The following is a 22593-nucleotide window of genomic DNA, read 5'->3' as shown; positions in this document are numbered from 1 at the left end:
GGTCGTTTATATCGGACCTCCTAGTGTGTGGAGCGCAGCAATAGTAAACACTTTATATAATGTGACTGCATTCGTGTGCACAGTTGGTAGTAGTTATGTTGCATCAGGTCAGTCTGGATGTTAAACGTTTTCATAATCACACAGATGGACAAATGTTTCCGTTGTATTTTGATAGAGTTTAGTAAATTGTTTGTGTATCAGTCAGAGGGAGGTGTGTGTGTGTGTGTGTGTGTGTGTGTGTGTGTGTGTGTGTGTGTCTCTCTGAAAGGGAGGAGTGTATTGACTTTGTTCAAGTTGGAGTCGCAGTGACGCGCCGCGGACCCGCAGCATCTGCAGCGCTAGGTGAGTTTCATCTGTTTGGTTGATCAGTTAAACACCATCCATCATTTTAACGGAGTTAACTCGTTCACTGTAACGATTTTAACGGTCAGTGCTGGAGTGACGATCACGCTGCAAGTTTAACTGTGAAAATGGCGGCGCGGCTTCAGGCCTGCGAGAGAATAAACCCGAACAGACACACACACACACACACCGAGTGTGTTTCAGAGAGTCATGGATTACTGTATTGTGTAGATAACAGCTATGTGTGTGTGTGTGTGTTTGTATGTAAGTAAGTAACGTTAATTTCATTTATGTGTTGTCTGTTCGCGTCAGTGCGGCGTCGCTAACGTTAATGTGTTAGCCTGTTAGCACGAGTCTGTTAGACAATTATTTGCTTTTAAATAATCTAATTAAACAGAGGAGTCCGATTGAATCCACTGAAGATATTGGAACAAAAAATAACTATTAAACCTTTTATACGACTGTTAGACCCTAGCCCGTAACGTTAACAGGCCGAGATTATAAACACATCAGATAGACAGGCTGAAACTCACAAACACACTGATATATATATATATAAACGACAGTAACGTCAGGCTGAGAGCGAGACACACAAACACACTGATATATAAACGTCAGACAGACGGGCTGAGAGTGAGACACACACTGATATATAAACGTCAGACAGACAGGCTGAGAGTGAGACACACACTGATATATAAACGTCAGACAGACGGGCTGAGAGTGAGACACACACTGATATATAAACGTCAGACAGACAGGCTGAGAGTGAGACACACACTGATATATAAACGTCAGACAGACAGGCTGAGAGTGAGACACACACTGATATATAAACGTCAGACAGACAGGCTGAGAGTGAGACACACACTGATATATAAACGTCAGACAGACGGGCTGAGAGTGAGACACACACTGATATATAAACGTCAGACAGACAGGCTGAGAGTGAGACACACACTGATATATAAACGTCAGACAGACGGGCTGAGAGTGAGACACACACTGATATATAAACGTCAGACAGACGGGCTGAGAGTGAGACACACAACACACACTGATATATAAACGTCAGACAGACAGGCTGAGAGTGAGACACACAACACACACACTGATATATAAACGTCAGACAGACAGGCTGAGAGCGAGACACACAACACACACTGATATATAAACGTCAGACAGACAGGCTGAGAGCGAGACACACAAACACACACTGATATATAAACGTCAGACAGACAGGCTGAGAGCGAGACACACAAACACACACTGATATATAAACGTCAGACAGACGGGCTGAGAGTGAGACACACAACACACACTGATATATAAACGTCAGACAGACAGGCTGAGAGTGAGACACACACTGATATATAAACGTCAGACAGACAGGCTGAGAGCGAGACACACAAACACACACTGATATATAAACGTCAGACAGACGGGCTGAGAGTGAGACACACAACACACACTGATATATAAACATCAGACAGACGGGCTGAGAGTGAGACACACACTGATATATAAACATCAGACAGACGGGCTGAGAGTGAGACACACAACACACACTGATATATAAACGTCAGACAGACGGGCTGAGAGTGAGACACACAACACACACTGATATATAAACGTCAGACAGACGGGCTGAGAGTGAGACACACAACACACACTGATATATAAACGTCAGACAGACGGGCTGAGAGTGAGACACACAACACACACTGATATATAAACGTCAGACAGACGGGCTGAGAGTGAGACACACAACACACACTGATATATAAACGTCAGACAGACAGGCTGAGAGTGAGACACACAACACATACTGATATATAAACGTCAGACAGACGGGCTGAGAGTGAGAAACACAACACACACTGATATATAAACGTCAGACAGACAGGCTGAGAGTGAGACACACAACACACACTGATATATAAACGTCAGACAGACAGGCTGAGAGCGAGACACACAACACACACTGATATATAAACGTCAGACAGACAGGCTGAGAGCGAGACACACAAACACACACTGATATATAAACGTCAGACAGACAGGCTGAGAGCGAGACACACAAACACACACTGATATATAAACGTCAGACAGACAGGCTGAGAGTGAGACACACGACACACACTGATATATAAACATCAGACAGACGGGCTGAGAGTGAGACACACGACACACACTGATATATAAACGTCAGACAGACGGGCTGAGAGTGAGACACACAACACACACTGATATATAAACGTCAGACAGACAGGCTGAGAGTGAGACACACAACACACACTGATATATAAACATCAGACAGACGGGCTGAGAGTGAGACACACGACACACACTGATATATAAACGTCAGACAGACGGGCTGAGAGTGAGACACACAACACACACTGATATATAAACGTCAGACAGACAGGCTGAGAGTGAGACACACACTGATATATAAACGTCAGACAGACAGGCTGAGAGCGAGACACACAAACACACACTGATATATAAACGTCAGACAGACGGGCTGAGAGTGAGACACACAACACACACTGATATATAAACATCAGACAGACGGGCTGAGAGTGAGACACACAACACACACTGATATATAAACGTCAGACAGACGGGCTGAGAGTGAGACACACAACACACACTGATATATAAACGTCAGACAGACGGGCTGAGAGTGAGACACACAACACACACTGATATATAAACGTCAGACAGACAGGCTGAGAGTGAGACACACAACACACACTGATATATAAACGTCAGACAGACGGGCTGAGAGTGAGACACACACTGATATATAAACGTCAGACAGACGGGCTGAGAGTGAGACACACAACACACACTGATATATAAACGTCAGACAGACGGGCTGAGAGTGAGACACACACTGATATATAAACGTCAGACAGACGGGCTGAGAGTGAGACACACAACACACACTGATATATAAACGTCAGACAGACGGGCTGAGAGCGAGACACACAACACACACTGATATATAAACGTCAGACAGACGGGCTGAGAGTGAGACACACAACACACACTGATATATAAACGTCAGACAGACAGGCTGAGAGCGAGACACACAAACACACACTGATATATAAACGTCAGACAGACAGGCTGAGAGCGAGACACACAAACACACACTGATATATAAACGTCAGACAGACGGGCTGAGAGTGAGACACACAACACACACTGATATATAAACGTCAGACAGACGGGCTGAGAGTGAGACACACAACACACACTGATATATAAACGTCAGACAGACGGGCTGAGAGTGAGACACACAACACACACTGATATATAAACGTCAGACAGACGGGCTGAGAGTGAGACACACAACACACACTGATATATAAACGTCAGACAGACAGGCTGAGAGTGAGACACACAACACATACTGATATATAAACGTCAGACAGACGGGCTGAGAGTGAGAAACACAACACACACTGATATATAAACGTCAGACAGACAGGCTGAGAGTGAGACACACAACACACACTGATATATAAACGTCAGACAGACAGGCTGAGAGCGAGACACACAACACACACTGATATATAAACGTCAGACAGACAGGCTGAGAGCGAGACACACAAACACACACTGATATATAAACGTCAGACAGACAGGCTGAGAGCGAGACACACAAACACACACTGATATATAAACGTCAGACAGACAGGCTGAGAGTGAGACACACGACACACACTGATATATAAACATCAGACAGACGGGCTGAGAGTGAGACACACGACACACACTGATATATAAACGTCAGACAGACGGGCTGAGAGTGAGACACACAACACACACTGATATATAAACGTCAGACAGACAGGCTGAGAGTGAGACACACAACACACACTGATATATAAACATCAGACAGACGGGCTGAGAGTGAGACACACGACACACACTGATATATAAACGTCAGACAGACGGGCTGAGAGTGAGACACACAACACACACTGATATATAAACGTCAGACAGACAGGCTGAGAGTGAGACACACACTGATATATAAACGTCAGACAGACAGGCTGAGAGCGAGACACACAAACACACACTGATATATAAACGTCAGACAGACGGGCTGAGAGTGAGACACACAACACACACTGATATATAAACATCAGACAGACGGGCTGAGAGTGAGACACACAACACACACTGATATATAAACGTCAGACAGACGGGCTGAGAGTGAGACACACAACACACACTGATATATAAACGTCAGACAGACGGGCTGAGAGTGAGACACACAACACACACTGATATATAAACGTCAGACAGACAGGCTGAGAGTGAGACACACAACACACACTGATATATAAACGTCAGACAGACGGGCTGAGAGTGAGACACACACTGATATATAAACGTCAGACAGACGGGCTGAGAGTGAGACACACAACACACACTGATATATAAACGTCAGACAGACGGGCTGAGAGTGAGACACACACTGATATATAAACGTCAGACAGACGGGCTGAGAGTGAGACACACAACACACACTGATATATAAACGTCAGACAGACGGGCTGAGAGCGAGACACACAACACACACTGATATATAAACGTCAGACAGACGGGCTGAGAGTGAGACACACAACACACACTGATATATAAACGTCAGACAGACAGGCTGAGAGCGAGACACACAAACACACACTGATATATAAACGTCAGACAGACAGGCTGAGAGCGAGACACACAAACACACACTGATATATAAACGTCAGACAGACGGGCTGAGAGTGAGACACACAACACACACTGATATATAAACGTCAGACAGACGGGCTGAGAGTGAGACACACAAACACACACTGATATATAAACGTCAGACAGACAGGCTGAGAGTGAGACACACACTGATATAAACTTTAGACAGAGTCAGACAGAGTTTTTAGTAAGGTATGTTTGTTCAACCTAGTTTTTTAAATATGAATAAGTAAAAGTGATCCTAAAACTTCTGAATGGGTAGTCAATTTTACATAAGCTAGTTAAACAGAAAAAAATATAATACTGCTAGGTGTAATTGCATAGCAAGCTACATAATAATATATTATACTTTATTAATATATAGCAGTATACATACTTTTATCCTCTGTATGTTTCTCCTCATCTTTCCTCTTTTAACCTGGGCACTTTGATGGCAATTTTTCTTATCTGTAGTTTATGTGTTGCATTACATCTACGGCTCTGCCTCATATTATGCGGTGTCTCCATTAGAAGCTGTGACTTGTTGATGTGAGCCCCACCGCAGCTCTTCTCTGAGTAACAGCTGATATTCACCCGGAAGTAACAAATCTTCTCTGGACAAACACTACAAAGTCCCGACCAGATTAACTGATCACATGGTGACAATGATATGAATGACGCGAGGTTCAGATGAGGAATTAAAGTCCGATCACGCATTCCGTTATCCTCGCAATCACTGAGTGCGCGAGGCTCATGGCTTTGTCTCACGCAGCGCAGAGCTACGTCTCCACGGATTATCTCTTCTTAATTGTGTGTGTGTGTGTCAATGGCGCCCCCAGGATTGTTTTCATGGGGGGCACAAAGGGGCCAGTACACATCTTAGGGTGGCACAATTAAATAATTTATTATGCCTGAATCTAATGGTAAACTAGCCTGGGTTTCCCCATGCTGCCTTGCGTTCAAATTTATTCACGCTGCAAGTCTAGCATGGACACTCTGGCCCTTTTTTGCCCCTGAAATAGGGAACCAATCACAGAACGGGTAGGCGGCAGCAAGACGATGACGACGTGTATGCGGCACACTGAGGCAGTTTTGTTATTTGTTATAATATGGCAACAGACGCGAAGTTACTTTTCAATGCCTTTGATAGTGTTCTAAGTACAACCCCAAAACAGAAAAAGTTGGGACACTGTAGAAATTGTGAGTAAAAAAGGAATGGAATAATTTACAAATCTCACAAACTTATATTTTATTCACAGTAGAATATAGATAACATATCAAATGTTGAAAGTAAGATATTTTGAAATGTCATGCCAAATATTGGCTCATTTTGGATTTCATGAGAGCTACACATTCCAAAAAAAGTTGGGACAGGTAGCAATAAGAGGCCAGAAAATTTAAATGTACAAATAAGGAACAGTTGAAAGACCAATTTGCAACTTATTAGGTAAATTGGCAACATGATTGGGTATAAAAAGAGCCTCTCAGATTGGCAGTGTCTCTCAGAGGTCAAGATGGGCAGAGAATCACCAATTCTCCCAATGCTGCGGCGAAAAATAGTTTTCTGAGTTTCTCAGAGAAAAATTGCAATGAGATTGAAGTTATCATCATCTACAGTGCATAATATAATCCAAAGATTCAGAGAATCTGGAACAATCTCTGTGCGTAAGCGTCAAGACCGGAAAACCATACGGATGCCTGTGATCTTCGGGCTCTTAGATGGCACTGCATCACATACAGGAATGCTACTGTAATGGAAATTACAACATGGGCTCTGGAATACTTCCAGAACACATTGTCAGTGAACACAATCCACCGTGTCATTCGCTGTTGCCAACTAAAACTCTGTAGGTCAAAAAAGAAGCCATATCTAAACATGATCCAGAAGCACAGGCGTTTTCCCTGGGCAAGGCTCATTTAAAATGGACTTTGGCAAAGTGGAAAACTGTTCTGTGGTCAGACGAATCAAAATTTGAAGTTCTTTTTGAAAAACTGGGATGCCATTTCATCCGGACTAAAGAGGACAATGACAACCCAAGTTGTTATTAGCGCTCTTTTCAGAAGCCTCTATCTCTGATGGTTTGGGGTTGCATGAGTGCGTGTGGCATGGTCAGCTTACACATCTGGAAAGGCACCATCAATGCTGAAAGGTTTATCCAAGTTCTAGATACATATGATCCCATTCAGACGTCGTCTCTTTCAGGGAAGACCTTGCATTTTCCAACATGACAATGCCAGACCACATAGTGCATCAATTACAACATCAAGACTGCATAGAAGAAGGATCTGAGTACTGAAATGGCCAGCCTGCAGTCCAGATCTTTCACCCAAAAAAAAGATTTGGTGCATCATAAAGCTAAAGATGCGACAAAAAAGACCTAAGACAGTTGAGCAACTAGAAGTCTGTATTAGACAAGAATAGGACAACATTCCTATTCCTAATCATTGGTCCTCCTCCAGCTGTTCCTTTATATGCACATTTAACTTTTCTGGCCTCTTATTGCTACCTGTCCCAACTTTTTTTGGAATGTGTAGCTCTCATGAAATCCAAAATGAGCCAATATTTGGCATGACATTTCAAAATATCTTACTTTCAACATTTGATATGTTATCTATATTCTACTGTGAATAAAATATAAGTTTATGAGATTTGTAAATTATTCCATTCCTTTTTTACTCACAATTTCTACAGTGTCCCAACTTTTTCTGTTTTGGGGTTGTACTTAGAACACCATCAAAGGCATTGAAAAGTAACTTCGCGTCTGTTGCCATATTATAACAAATAACAAAACTGCCTCAGTGTGCCGCATACACGTCGTCATCGTCTTGCTTTTAAATGAGCCTTGCCCAGGGAAAACGCCTGTGCTTCTGGATCATGTTTAGATATGGCTTCTTTTTTGACCTACAGAGTTTTAGCTGGCAACAGCGAATGACACGGTGGATTGTGTTCACTGACAATGTGTTCTGGAAGTATTCCAGAGCCCATGTTGTAATTTCCATTACAGTAGCATTCCTGTATGTGATGCAGTGCCATCTAAGAGCCCGAAGATCACAGGCATCCGTATGGTTTTCCGGTCTTGACCCTTACGCACAGAGATTGTTCCAGATTCTCTGAATCTTTGGATTATATTATGCACTGTAGATGATGATAACTTCAATCTCATTGCAATTTTTCTCTGAGAAACTCAGAAAACTATTTTTCGCCGCAGCATTGGGAGAATTGGTGATTCTCTGCCCATCTTGACCTCTGAGAGACACTGCCAATCTGAGAGGCTCTTTTTATACCCAATCATGTTGCCAATTTACCTAATAAGTTGCAACTGTTCCTTATTTGTACATTTAAATTTTCTGGCCTCTTATTGCTACCTGTCCCAACTTTTTTTGGAATGTGTAGCTCTCATGAAATCCAAAATGAGCCAATATTTGGCATGACATTTCAAAATATCTCACTTTCAACATTTGATACGTTATCTATATTCTACTGTGAATAAAATATAAGTTTATGAGATTTGTAAATTATTCCATTCCTTTTTTACTCACAATTTCTACAGTGTCCCAACTTTTTCTGTTTTGGGGTTGTAGTTTTAAACGCAAGTTTATTTAAAAAAGAGCAACTTTTGGCGTTAAACTGGGCTATTAAATATCCAAGAAGGAAGTTTGTATATGGCAAGACACGATAAACACAGAGTTTTATAGGACCAACCTGCTAGGCATCGTCGTCAACGAAGTACAATTAACTTATGATGAATGGTAAGTGGTATTTATTAATATCATTGTCATTATGCGTGTACTGTGGTTGTCGTAGTACCACGAAAATGTGTTGCTTTTCAATACAATATACAGCTACAGGTTTAGTTGCATAGCTTTCAGCTGCACTCGTACCCGACAAAAGTCGTTTACTTTTGAATTGATGTCGCTCTACATACGTCATCTGGTGAAATTGAAACGATTGGCTATGAGCTACGTACAGACACATTTGATAGACATTCATAGCGCTCAATAAACGGCTCTGGGCATTCGTAAACCACGCCTCAAATACGAGAAAATTAGCATATGGTTCCCAGACCACGTCTCATTCTCTATGAGACTGGTCTGGTGTTAGCCAGGCTAATGGTAAACAGTTTTCTCTTTGCTTTTAATACTACTTGGAGTATAGTTATTCTTATTTATTACTAGTATATGATTTACTAGAGACAAATAAAAATAATTTAAAGATCAGATGGTGGAATAGTATTCATCTATCAAAGATGAGTATCGATCGATCAACGTTTGATTTGTGTAATTAAAATACATTATTTGATTAAACTATACAATGAGTTATGGCAGCGTTACCGGAAGGTAGTTATTTTAGTTTATAAAGTTTTAAATATGGATATTTCTACAACAACACCGCGCGGATTACCCTCAGAAGACCTTTGTTTATCATCCTGGAGCTGTTTGTATTTATTTTGTGAAGGATGGACGCACTTTTTTGGACTTGAAGGTCGTGGACCCCGTAACTTCACATTTAATCACTGAAAGATCTAAAACATTTTCTAAAATATCCGAAAATGTGTTTGTCTGAAAAACGAATGGACATATGCAACTCGGACAGCTTGGGGGTGAGTAAATCATGGGTTTAATATCATTTTTGGCCGAACTATCCCTTTAAAAAATGTCATAATACCATAAATTCAAATATTATAATTCACTTACTGTCAGCAACAATTTGTCTTGGTTTGTGCTCTCTGGAAGAGAAAAGCCCACTTACATGTCGTTGTTCAGCTCGTCTTTTTTTGGTCCGTACAACTTTCGGCAGGGGCAACCGATTACGTTTCTGTGCACGAAACAGGATCTCGAATGCACACCAAAAGTTACCAGTGCTGATGTGTGATTGTGTTAACGACCGTGTAGCTGCCTTGTTTGTTAGCATTGCTGGAGGACGTTGCATTGCGTGCTTGACAAAAACGGTGGCGTACTAAAATAGTTTGCCTCAAAGTTTTTTATTTGTGTATTTATTTAATATGTATTATTTCTTCCCCAAGCTCATAAAATAAATTTGGGTCGCACGTAAATTGACACGGTCGGACGGAAACCGGAACCAAACACATTTTTTTTATGCCCAAGTGTGCTTTAAACACTGCTTTACACAGTTATATAAAATATTTTAAAAACCACTGTTGCCAGAAGACTGCGCTCCCTTCGAGGGCAGCAAACCAATTTTGTTTACCATTGCTAAGACCTCATGAATTAACATTTAATTCAGTGATTCCTCTGTGTACCACTAGTCTGGAGCCCATGTGGCACACTTTGAGAAGCACTGTATTAATACATTGAGTTCTTACTGGATTCATAACTTAAGTGATTAAAGTGATTGTATTGTGATGTTGAGAGTTTTTGTAGATTAATTTCTCTTGTGTTTCAGTAAGTCATGGCTCATAGTGACGGCTGAACTACTGCTGGCATCTCGCACACATTTATTGTAAGTTGATTATTGCGTTATTTTTGTGATATCTGGATTCTACAACATTGGTTTGGCCATGAAAACAAAGTCAGTTTTGCTAATGCCACTGCATGGAGTGTCTGTGTCAGAGAGTAAAGCTGATGAATCCATAGACAGACATATTTGCTGGGTGCATTGGGTGCTAAAACATATTCCAAAAGTCAAGATTGCCATGTTAACACCTGTAGATTTGGATTTTTTAGGAATTATTGTTATGGTTAAAATCTGTCGAGATATATCTAATATATTAAGAGATCCCAAATGTAATGTAGATGATCTGGGAATGAAATGTTTTCATTTGATTTGAAATTTATTTGGTAAACCAGTTGTGATATGGTTAGGAAAACTAGAATTTCTACAGTAGCACTTTTTGTTTATTGCCGCCCTTAGCATGAATTGCTTGGTACTTCAGATAAAAGCATCTTCTTAAATGCATACATATAAATTGTATGAAAAATAGCACAGACCTTAAAGACACACCATTCCAATCTTTATTTTCTTAAGTGATGTCATGGTCATGTTTAAACTTTAACTGCATTTAACCCATGCAGTGTGAAGCGAACAAACACTTACACACACACACACACTGACACACACATACACACACCCGGATCAGTGATCACTCCCTTTTTGCGGCAGCCACAGAGCAACTGGGGTTAAGATTCATTACTCAATGGCACCTCAGTCGCTTCCAGATGGACATGAGAATTGAAACCGGCAACCTTAACTCTTTCACCGCCAGCGTTTTAAAAAAAAGTTGCCAGCCAGCGCCAGCGTTTTTCATGATTATCACCAAAGTTTAATGCCTTCCAGAAAATGTTCTTCTTTAAATATATAAACAAACAATATAACAAATGAAAGAACAGACCCTCTGCTTTCAAACAAAAAAAAACATTTTACCCTACCTTCAGTGGTTCTTTTGTAATCAGCTTTTGAATATGGGTAGGTTTCTGAAAAAACATTTTGAGCAAAAAGCAGAGATTTTTGTGACGGACTTTTCATAGAGATCCCATTCAGAGCGATCTTTAAAACGGACACGGACATGCAGCCGCTTGCCATAGGGCAATACTTCCGGGTTTTTAAAGTATTGCGGAAAGACGGAAAATCTCTTCATTGGCGGGGAAGCGTTTTCTCTTATTTGAAGAGATATCTCCTCAATGGCAGTGAAAGAGTTAAGGTTACAAGCCTGACTTTCAAACCATTAGTCCATGACTGGTTAAAAATTTGATCACCGTTTGAAAGTGAATGAGCTGTCTTCTTGGCATTTACATCTCACATACATTAAATTGTATTACCTAATGGATTCTCTACAATAATTAGTCAAGAAAAATGAGCCAAATCACTGAGTACTGAACCCTACCGAAACAATTACCACCGTTACAGCACTTCTTCACACTATGTTTAAATGTCAAATGATGCTGATGATTGAAATACCTTTACATGTGTGTTCATTCAGGTCCAGTAGTTGATGGAGTGTGTGGTGTGTTTGAGGTCATGGCCACGGGCTCGTCCAGAACAGACTGTAGCAATAACGTCAGAGAGCTGCACGCCATCGGTAAGAAAACACGATACGTCAGAAACAGGAATTGACGCGTTTTTACAGATCCAAAACGAATCGTGGCTCTGTGTGTGTGTGACAGTTTCAGGTGCCAAACTCAAGAGGAAGAAGAACTGGTTTGGGACAACCATCTACGTGGAAGTGACATCAGATGAAGAGAGCAAGAAAACCGCCAAATCCCACAGCTCTTCCCACCCCAAATGGGATGAACGTCTGACTCTGTAAGTCACATTTAAGATGTGAGCATCTATAGTAATGCTGAGTATTCAACCATCACTATGGTATGTATGAAGGATAATGTTTGGTCCGCTGGTTGTTGTCGTCAAAATAACTGATGTGGAGCGACCGGGTCACTCAGAAGTGAACATTCTGCTGACGATACCTTGTAGTGCTGTTAGTGAGGGTTACAGAGCCGTGTAATAAATGCTGTGAATTATTGTCCTCAGACAAGATCTGCATGTTTTCGTATTAGTTCAGCAGTGTTTCCCACAGGATTTTGAGAGACTGTGGTGGTGATGACGTCACCCGCTAATTAGCATATACGTGACGTCATCATGCCGTATTTGCGTTTGATCTAGTGTTGGCACCTGAAATATGTTTCACTTCTACTCTTTGATCTGTATCTGTATTTGATCTGTATTATATATCAAATTATATTTTAAGCCGAATTAAGCTGTTTTAAATAGTGAAATAAAAATGTAAATGGGAATCATGAAAATTCTATTTGTGGGGGCCAGTGTTGATTCTGTGGTGGGCCACCACAAATAAATCAATGTATGGGAAACACTGAGTGTTCAGATTAATTTAGATCTAAAATAAAGAGAATATCCTAGTTGTAACCGGGTCATGATGTAGAGAGCACTGTTGTCGGCGCTTTATTTAGCACTGTCGGTTGTGTTTCGCCACAGGAATGTAACGCCTCACTCGCAGCTGGACTTCAGAGTCTGGAGTCATCACACACTGAAGACAGACACTTTATTGGGAAAGGCCTCCCTGGACCTGATAGAGACCCTTCGCAAACATGACGGCAAACGTACGTCCCTCCATCTCCTCTCTGAAATAAACGTGCAGGATTTTTTTTTTTTTTGATTTGCTATTTAAACATGACGACAGTTAGCAGGATGTTACTCAAAGAAGCTGTAGATCTGTGATGAGATGTTACTGATGTTAAACGCAGCTGTTGTTGTCATCAGTGGAGAACGTTCTGGAGATCTTGACTCTGACTGCGGATGGTAAACATGGAGTCGTGTCCACTGGTGAACTTACAGTCTTTCTTGATGGGCTCTCGTTTGAAGCGCAGCACTTGCACAACGGAAATTCGTCCGCTGCGAGCAGTAAGAACATCAGATCTCTAACATTGACCACCATCAGCTCAACATCTCAGGTGTCATCAGTCTTTGATCTTTCTTTCAGAAGTCCATCAGAATGGAGATGCTCTTCATGATGACACAGATGAGATTTCTACAAGGACTCAGAACAGGTAATGAGTTTAACTCCTGATGTCTTGTATCAACGTTTGAAACTCTAACCTCAGCTCTATTATGCTTTTTCACTTTATATCTTTAGTTGCTGTGTAAAGTTGGTGTTTGGGTTAAAAAAGATCTGCCAAGTTACAAAGCTTAAAGTCCACGGAAAGGAAGTGTTTCTCTTTAACAGATATCACTTTAAAGGGCACGTGTTTAGCAAAATCCACTTTTACAAGGTGTTTGGACATAATGTATGTGTGTGAGAACATTCACCCTACAATGAAAACAATCTCCCTGTGCCTTGTTTTTAATCCCCATAAACCAAAGCGGTCTCATTAGACATGCCGTTTTGATTCTCTTATCAATGTAAGGTCACATTGAAAACGCTCCGCCCACTTACAGTTCTGCAATTACCATAGTTTCCACCCTCAGCAAGTTGTACTCTGTTCATTAGATACTCAGACTTTTTTAATCGAATCTATTTGAACTGAAAGCGCTCAATGTCTGTTTGTTAGGGAGTGAGGAGCAGTAGCTCATTTGCATTTAAATGAATAGACATTAAAACAGAAAAATTGCCTGCAATTCTCATGCGTATCTCATCAGTAAAGCTGGTTCAGTGACCTGCTTTCAGATGGAGCGGCATTTACTACACAGAGCCGTATTTCGCAGAGAAGCTAGGCAAAATCTCATACGTTATCCGAGGTGATTTTTCAAGATTATGAACGCAAGTTTGCCCAGCTTTCAGTGAAATATGGCTCTGTGTAGTAAATGGAGAAAGCAGGTGATGCCGATTTATAACTAATCACGAAACCGACTTTACTGATAAGATACGCATGAGAATCACAGCTGATATTTTGGCCCAGCTCTATAAATCATCTGTGGGGTATTTTTGAGCTGAAACTTTATTGACACATTCTAGGCACACCTGAGACTTGTATTAAACCAAAATAGGTGCCCTTTAAGAACTTAAAATGTGTAAAAAATGATCCGTAAACCATAATAAATTTATTCTAGTACAGCCCAAAAACAAAATCAAGTCTTGATAAAAGGTCATAACAGGACCCCTCTAAAACCACCAAACACACCCAGATCTCTTCTGAGCGTGTTTGGAAAATATTTATTAAAAATATGTGTTAGCTGGTCTGACATCCTTGTACTGTGGTAAATGTCACATCGAACATAAAAATCCAGCTGTCATTGAGTGATGGGTGCTGTTTTACTGCTGTGATTTTGCAGATCTATGAGCGCCACAGGTGAGCCAGAGACTGAAGCTCCACCCACATCATTTGCCAACAGTGAATTTAGTTCCTCTGTCCTTGTCAATGGAGATGGAGACGCATCACCTCCATACCAAACTCCCAGTCCAAAGACCACACCTGCCAGCAGTGATGTAAACAACGCAGCTGGTGAGAGCTAATGTTTGATTGGTTACGTCCTGCAGCTCGTTTACTGACCACCTCACTTTCCATTGGATGCTTTAGTCATATTTCCTCTGCAGCTGATGCTCATGTGTGTGTTTTTGTGTGTGTGTGTGTGTGTGTGTGTGTGTGTGTGTGTGTGTGTGTGTGTGTGTGTGTGTGTGTGTGTGTGTGTGTGTAAGTGAATGGAGAGAGTTGTGAGGCTTCCTCCACAGGTGTTGATGATGCTCCTGCAGATGTTTCCTCTATCATCTCCTCCTCACCTGCAGCTGCCATCGCTGCTGCCTCTTCATCACCATCCTCTTCTTCATTGGCGGCGGGCACCACATCGACGGCTGCCTCCAACCCCGCCCCTGATGAAGGAAAACCACGTGCACAGCCAACGCCAGCTGGTCCAGAACCACTTCCATCCGGGTGAGAGTTTCATGCGCATACACTCACATACAGGCAGACACAAACGCACACGTGTACTAAGGTTTGTGTGCCATTGCACTATGACATATTAATGAGTGTGTGTGTGTGTGTGTGTGTGTGTGTGTGTGTGTGTGTGTGTGTGTGTGTGTGTGTGCGCGTGTGTTGTCAGATGGGAACAAAGGAAAGACCCTCATGGAAGAACTTATTACGTTGATCACAATACGAAAACGACAACGTGGGAGAGACCACAGCCTTTACCTCTGGGGTGAGATTAATTTACCCTTTAACATCACTGCAGGATCTCTGTCACATCTGCTGGTATTTCTGCTACCCCAGTTAAATGTTTAATGTAAACTTAGTTAAGCTTTATTGTTTCCCTTTTTTTTTTTTGTAAGTCGCTTTGGATTAATGCATCTTGATAAATGCCTCAATGTAAATGTGTAACCAGGAGTCCCTGAAGGATGAAAGACTGTGACATTATAATGTATTCTGTTTGTTTAGGGCTCAGCCAATGACTTTCATTTAGGGTGGGGCTTTCAGTTTGGCAGACAGTGTGGTGGTTTGGGGAAATAGTTTGAATGCAGCCAATGGGCCTGTCCTAATATCTTTGCACTTGACCACTCGTCTACTACCATGTTATATTTCATGGGTTTAGCTCAAGTGTTCAAGTGGACGTGGAACCAATAAAGTGCGTGCTTTGTTATTTTTAAGACCAGGACAGTCTTGCTCACACATCTGTCACATGCATACGCTCTCAGGGGCCCAACAGTTTTAGTGGATTGATCAGATGATGTCAGTGAAGCTGTTGAGTTGTTAGAGGGTTAACGACGTGAAGCATATTTGTTTATGTTGTGTATGCACTGTATGTGGGGTTTCTAATGGCTTTGTGTGTGTAGTTGGGAGAGGAGAGTGGATAACCGCGGCAGGATTTATTATGTGGATCATAATACTCGCACCACCACATGGCAGAGACCCACGATGGAGTCTGTGCGAAACTTTGAGCAGTGGCAGTCACAGAGGAGTCAGCTACAGGGAGCCATGCACCAATTCAACCAGAGATACCTCTACTCGGTAAACCATGCACACACACACACACACACACACACACACACACACACACACACACACTACAGAGGTTGGTTGATTGATTGATGTCTGATCTCATCTCTCTGGTGATGATTAACTCCTCACACACAGTGATACTGTCAGTAATAAAGTTTAGCTCAACTCTCTCTCTGTGTCTCTTTCTGTGATGGGTTCTCAGGCGTCCATGATGTCAGCTGAGAACGACCCTCTCGGTCCGCTGCCACCCGGCTGGGGTAAGTCAGGGTTTAATAGTGACAATGACATGTAGAGATGACGTGAGCTTTCTGTAACTGAGTGTTGTTATTTTCTCAGAGCGGCGCGTGGACACCAATGATCGTGTTTATTTTGTCAATCACAACACAAAAACGACGCAGTGGGAAGATCCACGAACACAAGGGTGAGGCGCATCACATAACCTCTGTATTGCTCTGAGATGTTACTGTTTGATCAACATGTGTTTGTGTGTGTGTGTGTGTGTGTGTGTGTGTGATCAGGCTTCAAAACGAGGAGCCTCTACCCGAGGGCTGGGAGATTCGCTATACACGAGAAGGCGTCCGCTACTTTGTGGATCATAACACTCGTACCACCACCTTCAGTGACCCGCGGACAGGAAAATCTGCCGTGTGAGTGACTGAATCTGATGCTCAGTTTTTGTGTCTACACAAAACTTGTTGGTTTAATGAATGTCTTTGTGTGTGTATGTTTGTTTTACAGCACTAAAGGTCCGCAGATTGCATACGAGCGAAGCTTCAGGTGGAAACTGGCTCATTTCCGTTATCTGTGTCAGGTAAAATCTCATCCCATCAGCACACCTGAATGTCTCGGTGTTTGGTCTGTTTTAACATTGTGTGTTTGTGTGTGTGTGTGTGTGTGTGTGTGTGTGTGTGTGTGTGTGTGTGTGTGTGTGTGTGTGTGTGTGTTTAGTCTAATGCACTCGCCAGCCATGTGAAGATCACCGTATCCAGACAGACACTGTTTGAAGACTCTTTTCAGCAAGTAAGACAAACACAAACATGTGCTCATTATGTTCAAGGTAGTGCTTCACCAATGCTGATCTTTTTTTCAGTGTCAGATATTTAAAGCTACAATACAATTTATTAACAGTAAAAAAAACATTATAGCCAATATTGAGAAACATGAACTCTTCACACACTTGAATCCTCATTAATATGTTTTCTTCTACAGATTATGAACTTCAAGCCTTATGATCTGAGAAGGAGACTTTATGTCATATTTAGAGGAGAGGAGGGCCTTGATTATGGGGGTCTCGCACGGTAAACATAACAGCAATGAGTTTATTGTGGGGTGATTATGAGTGATGTCAAAAAATAATCGAGTGATTGTCAAATAAATTTATGTCGAAATACATTTAAACAGAGGCCCATTGTGTGTGTTTGTCTAGGGAATGGTTTTTTCTTCTTTCACATGAAGTGTTGAACCCCATGTACTGTCTCTTTGAATATGCGGGCAAGAGTAACTACTGTCTGCAAATCAACCCGGCATCCACCATCAACCCTGACCATCTCTCCTATTTCTGCTTCATCGGCCGCTTCATCGCCATGGCAAGTCGCGTGCATACGCTTTTTAAAAACATTGGCATATTTAAGGCATACAGCCTAGCTTATTTACCGTTTGTGTGTGTGTTAGTAAATGCTTTTGATCAAACTCAACCAGAACTAATTCACTTCACCATATGACTACTGTGCTTCGATGAACTTGTGTGTGTTTTGTCCTAAACCGGAACTTTGGTATTTGACCTTTTTTAGCATTGTTCAACAATATTACTTATTAAACATAATTTTCTCTTATGCTGTTGGATCCTAGCTTTATTACTTCCACTTGTAAAACAAGCTTTGTGACCCAGGTATATTGTTGCCTAAACCATTTGTATGTCACTTCAGATTAATGCGTCTGCTGAGTGAATAAATGTTTTTGTGTTGTTTATTTCTGTGACGCTGCTGTAAAGTGCTGCTGTATTAAGTAAAGATGAATTGACTAAAGCTGTTTGTGTGTGTTTGTGCGCAGGCGCTCTTTCATGGGAAGTTCATCGACACGGGCTTCTCGTTACCCTTTTACAAGCGCATGCTCAATAAGAAGCTCATCCTGAAAGATCTCGAGTCAATTGATCCTGAGTTCTATAATTCTCTCATCTGGATCAGGTACGTCTGTCTCATCAGTTATGAGTCATGAGCTGCTGATGGTTATTGGAACAGTGAAGAAATGTAAAAAGTGTTTTATAAATAAGATTCAATTATTTGTAACCATTGACAGGGTAAAGACACTTACAGATTTATGATACCGCTTCAGTGTATCTCACGTCACAGATCCCTGAAGCTTTATAAAGTTACACTGTTGTCACAGATCCTCTTGTTTGATCTGATCAGACTGATCAAAGCTTCTCCTTCACAGAGATAACAACATTGAAGAGTGCGCTTTAGAGATGTACTTTTCGGTTGACATGGAGATCCTGGGTAAAATCTCATCACATGACCTGAAAGCAGATGGTGCCAATGTCCTGGTGACCGAGGAGAATAAGGAGGAGTATATTGGGTAAAACATTTCTGTTCACACCCTGAGACGCAGCGTGCCCATGCGCACACCTATGGATGTGTACTGACCATGTTTTCCTGCAGGCTGATGGCAGAATGGAGGTTTTCTCGAGGTGTTGAGAATCAGACCAAAGCATTTCTGGATGGCTTCAATGAGGTCGTACCGTTACAGTGGCTACAGTACTTTGATGAGAAGGAGCTGGAGGTGTGTTTGGGAAATTTCAGGATATTTTTATGTCTTTTTAACGGCTTCTTTCTAAATAAAATACTTTCAAATCATGTTTTTCTATAAATGTAATGTCATGCAGATGTTTCTGTGAGGGTTAGAAAAATCATCATCTGATATAAAATCTATAGTCTATGGAATGACCTCACCTTACTAATATCATCATACAAATGTGTGTGTCTCTCTCTCTCTCTCTGTGCAGGTGATGTTGTGTGGCATGCAGGAAGTGGATCTTCAGGACTGGCAGAGGAACACAGTCTATCGTCACTACACACGCAACAGCAAACAGATCATCTGGTTCTGGCAGGTGTGAAATAATCCCACTGCTGACTCACTTCATCTGTTTTCTTTCATTTTCAGAGTAACTGTGGGCCACTCGTTGTTAGTTTGACTTTTTAAAGACTCAAAACCGCTCCACTGATTCAGTGGCGGGTGGCATTATTTTTGCAGTTTGTTTGTTTGTTTATTAAATGTAATGTTAGTGTCAGAGAAATTAAACATCAAGAGGTTTCTCCTGTAGTTTGGCCAGGTTTAGTTTGTTTGTTACACACATTGTTCTGTTACTGATAAAAACGGTTCATGACTTGATCGTAGTTTCAGATGTTTCATTCATTTGTGTGCAGTTTGTAAAGGAGGTGGACAATGAGGTGCGTCTGCGTTTGATGCAGTTTGTGACGGGCACCTGCAGACTCCCGTTAGGGGGCTTCGCTGAGCTCATGGGTGAGTTTAACAAACCTTCTGTCTGCCTCTTTATCTGTTATGACCAAAAATCTGTTTCATGGAAAGGATCGTTTATTTCATAGTAAAAATATATGTTTGGGGTGTATATGTGTTTTTGTGTATGGAAGTATTTCCACAAGGGGTTGTGTTACTGGACCTTTACCTTTACTTTTATTGGTACATAAAACTTACATAGTTTATTTAAAATGACATATTAAGAGTTTTTTTTTACTTTAAAATTATTTACATTTTATTTGTAATTGATTCATTTTTTTCTATCAACTCTCACGCTTTTTATTCCCTAGTGAAACCCTACTCTACAACACTGGGAAGAGGAATTATTATTATTATTTACATCAAAAGCAGCACATGTTTTTGACCCACAGAATGGATTGACATTTTATTAAATTGCAACAACTAAAAGTATTTAACTGTAAATGTAAAAAAAGGCCAATTACATTTTTGAAATCACATTGTTATTGCGCACTAAATGTTGCACAGAAGTGTGTTTTAATCCTGCCATATACAATGTTGTAACATACAGCCCTATCGGTAGGTTTACACAAACTACATGAGAGTCAGATCTTACTTAGAAAGCTTAAAACCAAGTTAAAAGAATGAGAAGTGACAATAACAACAAGTGAAATAAATTATATATATATATATATATATATAAAGTGTATTTACAAAATTCACACTGAACTGAAAATAATTAACTAAAACTCAGACAAGGCTTAAGGTTATTCCTAGACTAAAACACATGTTTGAGCTGCCTCAACTGAAAATAACTATATAAGACATTACAGATCTTAAAATATGTGCCATAGCCATTGATTTGTCTTAAGATACTCACCAGTAACCTATTTCTCTAAATAAACAACTTATTTAACTAAGGCCTGGTCCTGGCTTTAGCTAAGCCTCGACAATGAAACCGAGCCCCAGCATTAAATACATTAGTAGCATTATACAATCTTTTGGATTTTGTCTGAAATGTTAAGCCAAAAAACAGAAACTCCACACTCCCTAACTATTGTTTGGTTAAGCTAAGCACATGTTGTCTCTCTTATACTGGTGTTCCTGTCTACTCGCATGACAGGCAGACCTGGTAATATCTCAAGACATGCACACACAAAATGTTTAGAGGAATCAAATGGCTAAAGCCAAGAGAATAGTCTGTTATTTTACATTTATGCACAGCCTTTCAAAGTATAGTTTATTTGACTGCTACTTGTACACAGATGGTTGATGCATGCACATCACAACAAAATGCAATGCATTTCTGGGCTACATACTACATTCTGCTGAATACAATGTACACAGGGTTTCAAAAATATGGCGGTGCGCATACAGTACTTTCTCACTCTTCTAATGACAAAAATGTGCACTGAACGAGGACCCTCACATACTCGTAAAAAGTGGACCATACTTAGGTCTTAAGACAAACCTATTACTTGTATACAATGATCGCAGTATAAGTGGATAGAGTGGTTAAAACATGCAGCTTATGTGGCGGTGTCACGGCATGATGCATCTGAACCTTTCATTTCTGAACTTCATCCTCCAGGAAGCAACGGCCCGCAGAAGTTCTGCATTGAGAAGGTTGGCAAAGAGACGTGGCTGCCCAGGAGTCACACCTGGTGAGTGTGATGCTCTAAATTGAATGTCGCTGATAAATAAAAAGTATACGTCTCACTCTCGACGATCTCTTGCAGTTTTAACCGTCTGGATTTGCCTCCGTACAAAAGCTTTGAACAGCTGAAAGAAAAGCTGCTCTTCGCTATCGAGGAGACTGAAGGATTCGGTCAGGAGTGATGAAAGACTTTTCCCTTTACAGTGATGCATTCAGCCAAGTAAAACAGAACCATGAAACTTGCACAGATAATAACCGATGTAAATAAGCTATTTTGTCATTTTAAACCAAATCTTAATCCAAGACCTCATTTAGCGCTCTCTCCATAACATGATTCCCCATAAATATGCAAACATTTCAGCTTTTGTGATTTTTACTTTCAATGCTGAAATCTATAAAGACCTTGTTATCTTTATTTGGTGAGATTTTAAATGAGCCTGAAAAAAAAACATTAGAGAAGATTTTATAGCAGAACTTAAGCATACGGCTCTAGTTTTATAGAGCTTTTATTGAATGATTGTAGAGTTTGATCAGGTGCCTGGAATTTCTCCTTTTTTTGGTTTGTTTTTGTGTTGTTGGACATTAAGTTTGCATGGCTGCCTACAGAGCGAGCGGTCATTTGACAGACAGACAGACAGGTGTCTCATATCATTACGCTGGTTTGGCTCTTGACAGTATTTGCCGTTTGTCACTTTAGACAGTAAGTCAGTATTTGTCCCTGAAGTAAAAGAGAAATGTGCTCATAAAGTCAGTTGTGCTTTAAGCACACTTATCTCTGTGGCCTTTGATTGTCACTTCTACAGGGGAGGAAAACTGTGTACATAACTATCTTTCATATTAAAATATATGAATTCAAACAAGTCTTTTATCTCCTGATTCAAAACACAACATGCTGGTGTGCGTGTGATTGTCCAAATGATCATTTGAGAAAATTAAACAATCATGAAGCTTTTAGGCTGACA

General features: G+C 40.9%; 1 protein-coding gene across 2 annotated transcripts; it reads left to right on the top strand.

The window, feature by feature from the left end:
- The first annotated feature begins 39 nt into the window (after positions 1 to 39).
- On the top strand, positions 40 to 22491 carry wwp1 (WW domain containing E3 ubiquitin protein ligase 1). 2 transcript variants are annotated; one of them, XM_065258990.2, is made up of 25 exons: positions 40 to 342; positions 10487 to 10543; positions 12021 to 12119; positions 12205 to 12343; positions 13031 to 13155; positions 13316 to 13456; positions 13539 to 13602; positions 14825 to 14994; positions 15189 to 15420; positions 15590 to 15685; positions 16317 to 16491; positions 16685 to 16739; positions 16819 to 16903; positions 17001 to 17129; positions 17221 to 17293; positions 17431 to 17502; positions 17692 to 17780; positions 17909 to 18068; positions 18532 to 18665; positions 18916 to 19056; positions 19140 to 19260; positions 19484 to 19588; positions 19905 to 20001; positions 21566 to 21638; positions 21714 to 22491. In XM_065258990.2, the coding sequence occupies exons 3-25, from the start codon at positions 12059 to 12061 to the stop codon at positions 21811 to 21813; spliced, it is 2637 nt and encodes an 878-aa protein (XP_065115062.1). In that variant the 5' UTR covers positions 40 to 342; positions 10487 to 10543; positions 12021 to 12058; the 3' UTR covers positions 21814 to 22491. The 2 variants fall into 2 exon arrangements, with proteins under 2 accessions (XP_065115062.1, XP_065115061.1); XM_065258989.2 differs by having other exon boundaries at positions 41 to 342; positions 13536 to 13602.
- The last annotated feature ends 102 nt before the right edge of the window (positions 22492 to 22593 follow it).

The sequence above is a fragment of the Paramisgurnus dabryanus genome, chromosome 22 (assembly GCF_030506205.2).
Source record: "Paramisgurnus dabryanus chromosome 22, PD_genome_1.1, whole genome shotgun sequence".
NCBI classification, from domain to species: Eukaryota; Metazoa; Chordata; class Actinopteri; order Cypriniformes; family Cobitidae; genus Paramisgurnus; species Paramisgurnus dabryanus.
Note: the sequence above shows the minus strand (reverse complement) of the source record. Positions and strands in the feature narration are given on the sequence as shown.

Excerpts from the sequence above, each read along its gene's own strand:
- wwp1 (XM_065258989.2), top strand. The coding sequence starts at position 12,059 with ATGGCCACGGGCTCGTCCAGAACAGACTGTAGCAATAACGTCAGAGAG. Across the intron at positions 13,457-13,535 it reads AAATTCGTCCGCTGCGAGCA|AAGTCCATCAGAATGGAGAT; the intron begins GTAAGAACATCA and ends TCTTTCTTTCAG. Across the intron at positions 18,069-18,531 it reads TCGGCCGCTTCATCGCCATG|GCGCTCTTTCATGGGAAGTT; the intron begins GCAAGTCGCGTG and ends GTTTGTGCGCAG.